General features: G+C 45.0%; 1 protein-coding gene across 7 annotated transcripts in view; it reads left to right on the top strand.

The window, feature by feature from the left end:
• The window catches only part of LOC115470658 (kelch-like protein 13), a 91,973-nt gene that overhangs the window by 61,552 nt on the left and 17,556 nt on the right, over nucleotides 1–12,865 (top strand). For 6 of the 7 annotated variants that reach the window (XM_030204008.1, XM_030204004.1, XM_030204005.1 and 3 more), the window contains one exon: nucleotides 8,863–9,059. In XM_030204008.1, coding sequence (XP_030059868.1) covers nucleotides 8,863–9,059 — 197 coding nt within the window. Of the gene's footprint in view, nucleotides 1–3,489; nucleotides 4,371–8,862; nucleotides 9,060–12,865 lie in introns of those variants that run through there. The other variant, XM_030204009.1, reaches the window with a different exon arrangement.

The raw sequence follows: 12,865 nt of genomic DNA, 5'->3' as shown, positions 1-12,865 counted from the left end.
AGCAAGATGGTGTAAAAACTAACTAGTGGTCAAGCTAATGGGTGGGGATGGGAAGGAGAGACACACACTGCCAAACAGCTGTCCCCAATCTGTTTGGATCAATGTGATTCTCATTATATCATTAGCATTAGTAACATAGCTCTGTACATAAAAAATTATAGGAAAACAGGTACAGCAAGAGTTGAGTAAATGTGGCAAATATGCAAGACTTGATATGTATCACTGATGCACTATACACTTCATATCCAACGATACATCTGTGCCCGTAGGAGCTGTTGGAGCATAGCCGCTTCACCTAAACTCCTCCCTTATAGAGAATGGATTTAATAATCATCCTTTCTGTGTACCTCTTATATATAGGTATGTAACTTGTTGCTATGCCAAGGGAGGGTGATGTGGTTTGGCCAGAGTAATGGAGAGCTGCAATGGGAATCAATCCCAACACATCATAATCAGTCTACTGTACTAACCACTAGGCCACTCTTGCAGTTGTTAGTGCTCTATCTATAAAGAGGACTCTATAGAGCACATGTCTAAAGGGAGATGTTGTGGGCATCGTCCTATGTAGGAAAGGTTCACAGCAGCTCTGCTTATAGATCACCTATAAGACAGAAATGATGCAGTGGGCATTGATCCTGTAACCTTTCCATCAAAGATGTTGTTGTCTACTCTGTGCCTAACCCATGAGCCTATTTATCCCCAATTCTTGGTTTGGGCCCTTGTAATTAGCAATACCTTAGTCTTCTGCCTACATAAGAGAGTTGATACATATTTTGAGAGAAAGTGTGCATCTCATGATGTCACAGATATAGTACAAGTGGCAGGATTCCTCAGTAACCCTACCTTGAAGAAAGTCATTCTTTACTCCCACGCAAGTTCTGGATTATGCATAAACTGCTGCTACATCCTTGCCCCAAAACCCCTACAAGTGGCCAGCTGTCAGGCATGATATGAGACCTCACAAAGTATATGGGAGATGTGGAAATTGTTGCCCTATTGATGATTTCACCAAGTCTACAGAGTCTACTCAGCATGTAGCAAGTCTAACATGTCTGTTCTAGGCACCCACTTGGACCATAGCAACCAAAGGACTACGGGCATAGCACAGTGGTTAGAACAGCATCCTCTAACCTTGCCAACCTGGGTTAAATTCCCCAAACTGCTCCTTGTGGGTAATGGCAACTCAGTTTCCAAACATCTGCGTGCAAGTGGCAGATGAAGTTCAATGTTGACAAGTGCAAAGTGATGCATGTGGGTAAGAGGAACCCGAATTATAGCTACGTCTTGCAAGGTTCCGCGTTAGGAGTTACGGATCAAGAAAGGGATCTGGGTGTCGTCGTCGATGATACGCTGAAACCTTCTGCTCAGTGTGCTGCTGCGGCTAGGAAAGCGAATAGAATGTTGGGTGTTATTAAGAAGGGTATGGAGTCCAGGTGTGCGGATGTTATAATGCCGTTGTATCGCTCCATGGTGCGACCGCACCTGGAGTATTGTGTTCAGTACTGGTCTCCGTATCTCAAAAAAGATATAGTAGAATTGGAAAAGGTACAGCGAAGGGCGACGAAAATGATAGTGGGGATGGGACGACTTTCCTATGAAGAGAGGCTGAGAAGGCTAGGGCTTTTCAGCTTGGAGAAGAGACGGCTGAGGGGAGATATGATAGAAGTGTATAAAATAATGAGTGGAATGGATCGGGTGGATGTGAAGCGACTGTTCACGCTATCCAAAAATACTAGGACTAGAGGGCATGAGTTGAAGCTACAGTGTGGTAAATTTAAAACGAATCGGAGAAAATTTTTCTTCACCCAACGTGTAATTAGACTCTGGAATTCATTGCCGGAGAACGTGGTACGGGCGGTTAGCTTGACGGAGTTTAAAAAGGGGTTAGATAGATTCCTAAAGGACAAGTCCATAGACCGCTATTAAATGGACTGGAAAAATTCCTCATTTTTAGGTATAACTTGTCTGGAATGTTTTTACGTTTGGGGAGCGTGCCAGGTGCCCTTGACCTGGATTGGCCACTGTCGGTGACAGGATGCTGGGCTAGATGGACCTTTGGTCTTTCCCAGTATGGCACTACTTATGTACTTATGTAGTGTGGATCTTATTTTAGACACTTTGCCAGTGACAACCAAAAAGGTCAGTCCTTACCTGCTTTCCAGTGATGGCAGAATGTTACCTTCAATATATATGAGCAGTATCCAGAAATATGACATTAAACTAATTTCCCAAAGCAGTTGATGGTCAGAGGATTGAACGTTTTTTTTTTTAATCCTTTTTTACAGGACCCAGTGGAGTGGCATCTGCCCCTTCAGAGGCACCCAGCCTTCCTGGTGGCACATCTTTAGTGCCTTCAACGCAGGTGGAAGAGGCACATGGGCAGGAGGAAGGGGCAGCAGAGGAGGAGAAATACATCATCCTGCACCTCTCCACAGACACCAGCTCTCCCTTCTCTGAGAGGAGCATTGCACCTAACTCTTTGTCCCTCTCCTCCCTGAGGACACATGAGGAGCCAAAAGTGGAGGAAAAGCCGGAGGAAGCAGCACCTGGGAGGCAAGAAGAGAGCCTGCCATTGGCCCCAGAGGGCCTAGAGTAGCCTGACTTGGGCCAGGCACAGAAACCCGGGCCACCTGTGCCAGCCCCAGTTGCAACTGCAGCACTACTGGACATCCTGCAGGCAGTGCAGGACACTCACCAGCAAATGCTGGAGGGCAGCCTTGTTGCCATCAGGAACTGCAGGAGATACAGGATGCACTCTTAACCGGCCTGGTGGCCCTGACATAGGCAGTACAGCAGGGGGTCAAGGCCATCATCTCAAGGCCAGACAGGCCTGCAGCATCACCAAAAAAGCAGCCCCCCCCCCAACGGCCTGAACGACCCTAGAAAATAATGAAGCTGGATCCCTAAGGGATCTGTTGTGACTGTTTTCAGTTTAGTTTGCTTGTGCGATGTGTTTACTTATTCTTTGATTTCTTTTTTATGATGACATTAACCTTTTTTTACTACCATTATTTTCAAGAGTCCTCATGTTATCACACTATCTGCAGTGACGTGTCCTTCATATTACTAAAGCAATTGGAGTTGTGTGTTGCAACGTTAGCTAAGGACCAGAGCAAACTGGCCAACTATGCTGACATTCAGGTCTTTACCATAGTACACACACTATGTAAATCTTTTTTCTAAGGTGAAACTCATACAGGCACAATCTATGCTCCAGCTGTCAGAGTGTGACTAGGTTCATGGTTGTGAACCTTGCATCAATCCAGGGCCACATCTGCACACAACCTCCTGAGTGCTGATCAGCCTCACAGTGCACATAGTTGGATTCCTTATTACTGAGGTTGTAAGAACATATAAGAACTTCCCCAGGTAGCTCGGGGGGGGGGGGGGGGGGGGGATGGGCTGGGGCAATTTTATATTTTCTTTGAGAGGTAGGAGGGGGATCGCAAGGGGGAAGCCCACTACACACTATTCTAGTTTAAACGGGCACCACCTAATATTCAGACCGGTGCCTGATTGTGTAAAAAATTAGGACAGCTTTTTTTCTGTCCTAAATTTATGTGCTTACCTAGCCTATTAGCAGTCTGAATTTGAATCTAACTGGCTAGGGCCGTGCTCCGCCCACGGGAGCATGGCCCTAGGCTTAGGGGTGGGCCATTTAGTGGTCTGGTTGCATGCCACTACATGTTGCTGGTTAGCCCCGACCAAGTGATTTAAACAGCCAGCAGCCTCTCCTGACCATTAAAATAGCTTTGAAAATCAGGGCCAGGATGTTTAGGAAAACTTAGGCTTTCAAAGTTCAAGTATCTAATATTTTCAATGTACTCAATTTTATGATGGATTGTGTTCTTATTCTTAATGAGTACGGACTGAGCTTGCTGCAATTCAGCCAATTCTTCAAATGCTCCCAACAGGATTTTAAGTCTCCAGGGGATACTGTAAGATTCTGATGTGTTGCCAGCACCACAAGGTCAAAGCAGTAATAAATTATGCAGCAAATTAGAGCATCCCAAGCAGTGACTTAGTTGGGTTTCACAAGTGGGGCAATTGAAATATCCATTCCGGATGCTGTAATAGTAGAGTGGGGAATAATACCACCACCTTCCATCTCAAGAGTAATCACTTTGCTCCACCCTGTCCAAAATGTGCTGTTTCTGATTCGGATCTCCTGGAGAGCTTGGAATAATTTAGGGGCTCCTCTCTGAATTCTGCTCCTCTGAACCTGGAAGCTCTATCAAAGGCACAGGCAGGACAGTTAGCTAGATGGGACTCAAAAAGATATCTCACAAACCAAGGGAGCTCCCACCCCTATCACACCCCCAGTAGACGCCGTCAAGTTCATTGGGAATGAGAAAAAAAGCTCCAGAATGGTAACTTTACAGAATTTTATTTATTTATTGCATTTGTATCCCACATTTTCCCACCTCTTTGCAGGCTCAATGTGGCTTACAATAATCGTCATTATGACCCGCCCTCGACGTCATCACGTTTGACGTGTGGGCGGGGCAGACACTCATGGAGGAAAAGCGATCTCAGCCACTTCACTTTTAGAACGTTGGGAAAGTGAGGCTTCAATAGAACGCTGGAGGTATGTTTTATATAGAGAGATAATTCGGAGACAGAGGGGTCAAGCCCTAAGGTTGCAGATGGTCTGCCTTAGGACTAAGGCCCAACACATATTGCATTGAATGAAACTCATATTGGCACCTGTGTCAGCGGGGCCCTTTCCCCTTATATTTTTCCATATTCCACTCCTAAACGGGGATCCACAGTGTGGATCTGCTCCTTCCCTTGTCTCCCTTCAAGATGCCATCTTATTTCTACCATGGGTCATTTTTATAAGAGGCCTTTTATGTGTGTGTCTGTGAAAAATTCTTAGTATGTCTGATCATTTGTTCCTTTAAGAGTCTAAAGACCAGAGTATGAATAATTACTTTCACATTTTTAAGGGCATTATAGAATGGGTCTCATCTAGAATAATGAAAGTTTGTCTAGAGTATCTTGCCTGTATAAATACTCTTGGGCTGCAGGAATTAAATTATTCATATATATTCAGCATCACTATCAAGAAGCAGGTGATGGCAAATGAATGTATAGAGCAATTTGTGCAGCTGTTATGGACTAGATTCTATATATCACGCCTAAAACTTTGGCGCCAAAATTAAATTCACTTAAGCATATTCTATAAAGTATGCCTTAATTTAGTTTAGTGCCCAGTTTTTTGGCTTCTAACTTTAAGTGACCTATGTAGAATTTACCCCATGAGGGTAATTTTATAATGAGGCATGTTGTTTTAAGAGGGCAAGTAGGCATTTTATAAAGATACCTAGATGCGTATCAGGCTTATTTTCGAAAGAGAAAGACACCCGTATTTCGACCCAAATCGGGAGATGGGCACCTTTCTCTCATGGGCGCCCAAATCGGTATAATCGAAAGCCGATTTTGGGCGCCTCCAACTACAGTCTGTCGCGGGAACGAACAAAGTTGACAGGGGCATGTCGGAGGCGTGGTGAAGGCGAGACTGAGGCGTGTTTATCGGCCGAGGAGAGATGGGCGCCCTCGGCCGATAATGGAAAAAAGAAGGGAGGCAGTAGCGAGGATTTGGGCCACCTTTTTTGGACCCTTTTTTTTCACGAACAAGTCCCCAAAAAGTGCCCCAACTGCCCAGGTGACCACCAGAGGGAATCGGGGATGACCTCCCCTGACTCCCTCAGTGGTCACTAACTCCCTCCCACAAAAAAAAGAACTTAAAAAACTTTTTTTTTCCAGCCTGTATGCCAGCCTCAAATGTCATACCCAGCTCCATCACAGCAGTATGCAGGTCCCTGGAGCAGTTGTTAGTGGGTGCAGTGGACTTTAGGCAGGTGGACCCAGGCCCATCCGCCCCCTACCTGTTACACTTGTGCTGGTAAATGGGAGCCCTCCAAACCACCCCCAAAACCCACTGTACCCACATCTAGGTGCCCCCCCTTCACCCATTAGTGATATGGTAATGGTGTCGAGTTGTGGGGAGTGGGTTTTGAGGGGCTCAGCACCCAAGGTAAGGGAGCTATGGACTTGGGAGGTATTTTAATTTTTTTTTACTTTTTATAAGTGCCCCCTAGGGTGCCCGGTTGGTGTCCTGGCATGTGAGGGGGACCAGTGCACTATGAATCCTGGCCCCTCCCACAACCAAATGCCTTGGAGGTGTTCGTTTTTGAGCTGGGCGGCTTCGGTTTCCATTATCGCTGAAAACCGATACCGCCCAGCTCAAATCCGCCCAAATCCGATGCATTTGCCCGGCACCAACCGTATTATTGAAACAAAAGGTGGACACCCATCTTTTTCGAAAATACGGTCTGTCCCGCCCCTTCGTGTACCCGTCCTCGGACATAGTTGCCCATGGAGATGGGTGTCTGCGTTCGATTATGCCCCTCTATGTGTCTTTATAAAATACTAGCATAAGAAGTAGAATTGCACCTACCTTGCAGGTGTAAATGCCCATGCAAGAAGTGGCTGCATGTGTGTGGATGTGTCAAGTCGCGCTTAGATGGGGACTCCAGCTGTGAAGATCTAAGGCTGCTGCCGGGCAAATTTGTACGGTCGGTGTCCTGTATATGGCCCGTTTAGGTTGGCCTGGAAAGGGCTTCAACAGCAACTTGAGTAGCCGGAAAATGAGGACAATGCCGGCCAGGCTTTTACAGTCTGTGTCCTGCAAGACAAGATGGATTCAAATAAGCTGACATGAGCTTTGATGGCAACTCCAGTAGTTGGAATGTAAAGACAGTGCTGGGTAGATCCAAGGAATGCCAAAAAAAAATAAAAAGACCACAATCAAGTATTTTATATCACATTCATTGTTGATTTAATCATGAATTCATAATGAATGTAACTGTTGGGCAGACTGGATGGACGTTCAGGTCTTTGCCATATTTTTTATACTGTTTCACAGTAGTTCTATTATTAGGTTTAATTTACTGTTTTCAAGTTTTATGTTTATTCTTGGTTATTTTACTGTTGTTATGCTGTTAACAAAATTGTAAGTTTTATATTAAACTGTACCCGCTATACACCGCCTTGGGTGAATCTCTTCATAAAGGCAGTTAATAAATCTGAATAAATAATAAAATAAATAAAATTTAGGCATACTTTATAGAATAAGCCTAAATTTCTACACTGTTTATAGAATACACCGAGGTCACCCTCCTCTCTTGCTGCGTTCATCTCAGCAGGACCTTTTAGTCGTCCCATCTCTCCATGATGTTCCCCCAGGCTGGGCACGTTATTTCCTCTTTACTGTACAGGCCACTATTTTGAGGAACTCCCTACCTGAGCGCCTTAAGACATCACTGTGAATCGCTCAGTTCAAAACGGACCTAAAGATCAACCTCTTCTTAGAAGCATTTGGGCCATAGCTGGAAGAGTCGCATGAAGTCAGTCTTTCCCCTCCCTCCTAATGTTTTACCTTTGCCCCCTCTCTTGCTTTCCTATCAACTATTGTAATTCCACCCCAGCTCCTATTGTATCTATCCTGCTGTCTGCTCTGTCCTTGCCTGTCTGATTTCACTGCTACTAGATTGTACACCGCTCAGACATGTGCTTGATGAGCAGGATAGAAAGACCCTAATAAACTTGAAATGTGAAACTAAATTATGCACAGAGCGAACGTGTTCTATAACGGCATGCATAGATTTTAGATATGCTCATGAACCACCCATTACACGCCCATGGTCATGCCCCCTTTTCAACTATGCGACTTAGAATTTACGCGCACCATGTTACAGAATACGCTTAGCAAGTAGTGAATGTAAATTCTAATTAATGTCAATTAGTGCTGATAATTGGTTAACATCCAATTAGTGCTGATTAGCTTGTTAACTAATTAAATTATACGCACTGTTATGGAATATGCTTCAATTTTTGTGCAGAAATCTCAGTGCAATATATAGAATCCTAGGGTATATGGGGATAGCAGCGATATATGGTCCACTGTCCGGATAGCTTTTTGCTGACATACAGTTACCTAGATAATTATACACATTATGGACTGAATATTTCCGTTCTCTATATAGAGTGAAAAACACCCAAATTCTGCTCTTCCTCCACCCCTTAATGCTGAGCTGGCCTGTAAAGATTTTCAGTGCCATTGAAAATCCATGGATGGGGCCACACCTAGAACACTTATCCAGATAGTGGCTGTTGTTATCTAGATAAGTGCCTTTGAATATCAGGGCCTCAGTCTCTTTGTTGCCACATGTTCTTCAAGCTGGGGAACACTATTAGTAAGCTGATGGGGAATTCAAGATGGCAGTGGTGCTGATATGGGAGTACCCTGAAACTGGATGACTATATAGCTGGAAACAGAGAGGTGAAAATAAAAGGAGCATGCCAACAGCTCTTCTGATTTTCCTAATTCCCCTTCCCCTATCACACACAATACCATGTCACTATACAACTGTCTTCAGTGTCAGATGGCACTTTTCCCTCCTTTCAGTACCCTTCTCCACCACCGCCAACTCTAGGCTCCGCCCTTTCTGCCTCGCCTCACCCCACGCTTGGAATAAACTCCCTGAGCCCATACGCCAGGCCCCCTCCCTACCCATCTTCAAATCATTGCTCAAAGCCCACCTCTTCATTGTCGCTTTCGGCACCTAATCACAACACCTCTATTCAGGAAATCTAGACTACCCCAGCTTGACATTTCGTCCTTAGATTGTAAGCTCTTCTGAGCAGGGACCGTCCTTAGTTATTAATTTGTACAGCGCTGCGTAACCCTAGTAGCGCTCTAGAAATGTTAAGTAGTAGTGGTAGTTTTTCAAATATGTTTATGTTAGATCCTCTTGCCCACAATTCATACAATCCTCTGTTTTGTTTGAAAACCAGGAGGAATGAAAGAAGAACAGCTCAGCAGCATCAAACTTCATGGAGTGAGCAAGGCAGGCCTGGAACACGTAGTTGAGTTCATTTACACGGCCAGGCTGGCCATCAACATGGAACATCTTCATGATATCTTGCAAGCAGCTAGCTTCCTGCAGATTCAGCCCATCCTAGATTTCTGCTCAGAGCTTCTATTTTCTGAGGTATGCAAATCACTCTTTCTTCCTCATTCCTGCTGTATGCACTAGCCCTTCTAAAAGGAGTGGCTTCCAGAAGAAACATTGCACAGTATGCAGATCAATCTTGACTCCATGTACAAAGTTTTATGGTTATTCATATATTATCCTTAGTGGTCGATTAAACCGGTTTATTTCTTGTAGGCCCCAGTCTCTTCCTACCATGTATTTTTACTCTGAGCCAAACTCAACTCTTTCATCCAAGAAACCTAAGGGGGACCATTATAGAACTGGGTACCTCAAGGTAGCCATGCCCATGCTGAGCACCGAGCACCAATTCTGTAATGGCATCTCTGCCAAGATGTCATTGTAGAATACTAGCATAAGTCGCTATTGGCACACCTAAAGTTACACCAAGTCAGTGGCAGGTATAAGTGCTTGCGTCTAAGTGTTCCATGTCATATGTGTAACTTACATAAGCAGAAGAATTCTATTTGCATGTGTAATTTAATTGGGTAACAAGCTTATTAACACCAATAATAGTGCGCTATCAGTTATTGGCATTAATTGGCAACAGTTTGGATTTACACGTCCATCTTGCTAAATACTATTCTATAGAGATGCATACGCAAATCCTTTAGTGCGCAGCTGAAAAGGGGGCGTAGCCATGAGAGGGGTGTTCATTAAAGATATGCACACTATTATAGAATTCAGGAGATCTGCGCCTAATTTGGAGTGGAGGAGTGGCCTAGTGGTTAGGGTGGTGGACTTTGGTCCTGGGGAACTGAGGAACTGAGTTCGATTCCCGGCCCAGGCAGCTCCTTGTGACTTTGGGCAAGTCACTTAACCCTCCATTGCCTGCTGCGCATTGAGCCTGCCATGAGTGGGAAAAAGTGCAGGGTACAAATAAAAAAAAAAAAAAAAAAATTTAGGTGTAATGATTTACTCCACGTTTCAGTTGGTTTGGGCACGGATCCTGGTGCTATGCAGTATTCTATAAATGGCACCCAAATTAGAGTGCCATTTGTAGAATAGCACTCGGTGCATAGTTTTTGGCACCAGTGGCGTAGCCAGACCTTGACATCGGGGAGGGGCATATTTTGGTATGCCTTCCCGCCGCTCCCCCCCCCCCCCCCCCCCGCGCCGCCTCACATACCTTGGCTAGACCCCCTAATTTGTCTAGTGCTGGTCTCTGCCGCATTTCCTGCCCTGCTGTTCCTCTCACGTCATGTACATACTCATTTTAATGAAATCAGTTTCACTAAAATGAGCATGCATGCGACTTGAGGGAAAGAGCAGGGCAGGCAATGCGGTGGAGAGCCGGAGACCAGCGCTGGACAAGCACTTCAGCTGGCAGGAGTTTGGGACCCTTGACAGCCAAACCAGGGGCCCCAGAACCAATTTTGGGAGGGCCTCGGCCCCTGTAGCCCCCATAGCTGCGCCATTATTGTTTAGCACCCAAATTTGGGGGGCCATTTACTGAATTTGAGCCAAGGTGTACAGACACCCTTGCCCCTCTCATGCTGCACCCACATAATCAACCTCTTGCATCTATGCACTAATGCATTTACGCTATTTTATAGAATAGCACATAGTGCACATACGCCATGCAATTGATAATTATTTGCTTGCACACGTATGGTGCATGTAAGTACATGTGCACAGTTATAGAATTGCCCTTTAAGGATAAAAGTGGATTACACTATGGAAGTAACTCTGTAAGAAGGGCAGCAACATTTATATGCCAAGAACATCCATAAATTATTAGCATACTGGCATAAACCTGCCTATGTATGAACATAGGTGAGTAAATGTACCCGCCCTATCTGCTGATGAATGTAATGCAGGGCAGATGCTGGCCACGCCTTCTGCGTTTACCATACAGGCTTTGCACTTAACATTCACTTACTGCATTTTTGTAAATGTGCACTTTAGTGCTGCTAACTGCCACACAAGCACCGGCACTGCTTCCAGGATTGTGCCGCCCTAGTCAAGAAGTCTAGAATAGGGGTGAGGAAAGGGGAGATGCTGGACACCTGAGCGGGAGGGGGGGAAGGGAAGGGAGATTCTGGACTACAATGGGGAGATGCTATAGAAGGGGAGATGCTTGATTGAGGGGTGTAGAGAAGGAGAAATGCTGGAATTGGGGGAGGAGGGGTAAAGAAAGGGAGATGTTGGACTCCAGAATCTGAGAAATAAGGCAAAAAATGGCCTTTTCTGACAGATTGACCCTGCACCGTGCATCCCAGGATGCACTGCCTGAGGTCAGGTGCTGCATTTTTCAAGATAATTGTGAGGGCAGGAGTGAGTAGACCTCACTCCTGCCTACAATATTTCATGTGCATTGGGGGGAAGCAGAGGGTCTGAGGGTGTTGGGGGGGGGGGGGGTTGCAGGAAGGGTCAGGGTTGGGGATCACTAGACACAATTGAGTTTGTCTTAGATCTCAGAGGGTGGGGGTTATCTCAAGGAGTTGGGGGATTGGGGGGTCCTGTCAGGGAACAGACGGGTCAACTCAGGGTTGTGGTAGGGAGACCACCAGGGATTTTGGGGGGGAGCAGAGAGGACCTGGAAGTCTATCGGGATTTTTTCCCCATGGCTTGCCTCCAGTGTATGCAAATATGTTTCATACATATTCAGTACAGACATCCTGAAAATCTGACTGGATGAGGTCTGAGGATTGGACTAAGAACTGCTAGTCTTGAGGATTATGAGTAGGATTGCCACCTCATTCCAGATCAGACAAACAGGCTGATCCAATCCTGGCTTTACCCAAATACATGCATGGGTATGTAAATCTGATTTTCTTAGAGAAGCCAATAGGCTCATCAGAACTACTGATCCATAAATGCAGTGATTGAAAACCAAGATTGGACCAACCTGTTTGGTTGACCTGGGGTGAAGTGGCACCATTAACCACAAGTGGTTAAACTTAATTGCAACGGTTCTCAGGGGTTGAAATTGCTATAGGAATGAACCTGGCATGCAACACCACATTCAGTTACAACTTGCCTTGAACTTATAAAGCTACAGCTGATAACCAAAGTAAAACAATGAGTTTTCCATCATTATTTCCAGAATAGATATAATGTTCTGTGCTCATATTTGTTATCACCTTGAGGTCAGAAGTGTCTTTCCAGAATATACCAGGACTAGACGCATATTTCACTTCAGGCTGCTTTGTGTCAAGCTTTATCACAGCAAATTCAGGGGTCCTTTTATTAAGCCGTGGTAAAAAGTGGCCTGTGGTAGTGAGGGTGCATGTTTGTGGCACACTGGGCCAATTTTTACCACATTTGGGGAAAAAAGGCATTTTTTTTAATGGGCTGGGGAAAGGGCCTGCACTAAATTTGAAACCAGCGCATACCTATTTACGGCCTGAGCCATTAACGCCACCTATTGATCTAGTGGTAAGGGCACATGTGCCAACTGTTGATTAATGCTGGAAACACTGTTTACGGTAGTAAATTTAAAAAATAATTTGTCCCGGCAGTATGGACGTTCCCCAAATTTGAAATTACCGCCAGGGGGTGTGCTAGCCTGGCGGTAGTCTTTTTTTTGTGTGTGCACTACACACACAAAGGGCCTACCGCAACCTTGTAAAAGGGCACCTCACTTTCTCAAAGTTCCCAGAACTGCACTGCCATTAACAGGCTGTTTTTGGGAAGAGCTCTGAACTCAGAACTCACTGGCAGAAAAAAAGTGAAAGCAAGTGATATCTTTTTTAGTGTGCTTTCATTGGCTTGCATTATGTTTAAAGTATTGGGTCTCTTTTTTTTTTATGTTTCAATATTTTTATTGATAACAAATGCAAATTTACAATCAGGTCCTTATG

Source organism: Microcaecilia unicolor, chromosome 5, assembly GCF_901765095.1.
Source record: "Microcaecilia unicolor chromosome 5, aMicUni1.1, whole genome shotgun sequence".
In the NCBI taxonomy this organism is placed as follows: domain Eukaryota; kingdom Metazoa; phylum Chordata; class Amphibia; order Gymnophiona; family Siphonopidae; genus Microcaecilia; species Microcaecilia unicolor.
Note: the sequence above shows the minus strand (reverse complement) of the source record. Positions and strands in the feature narration are given on the sequence as shown.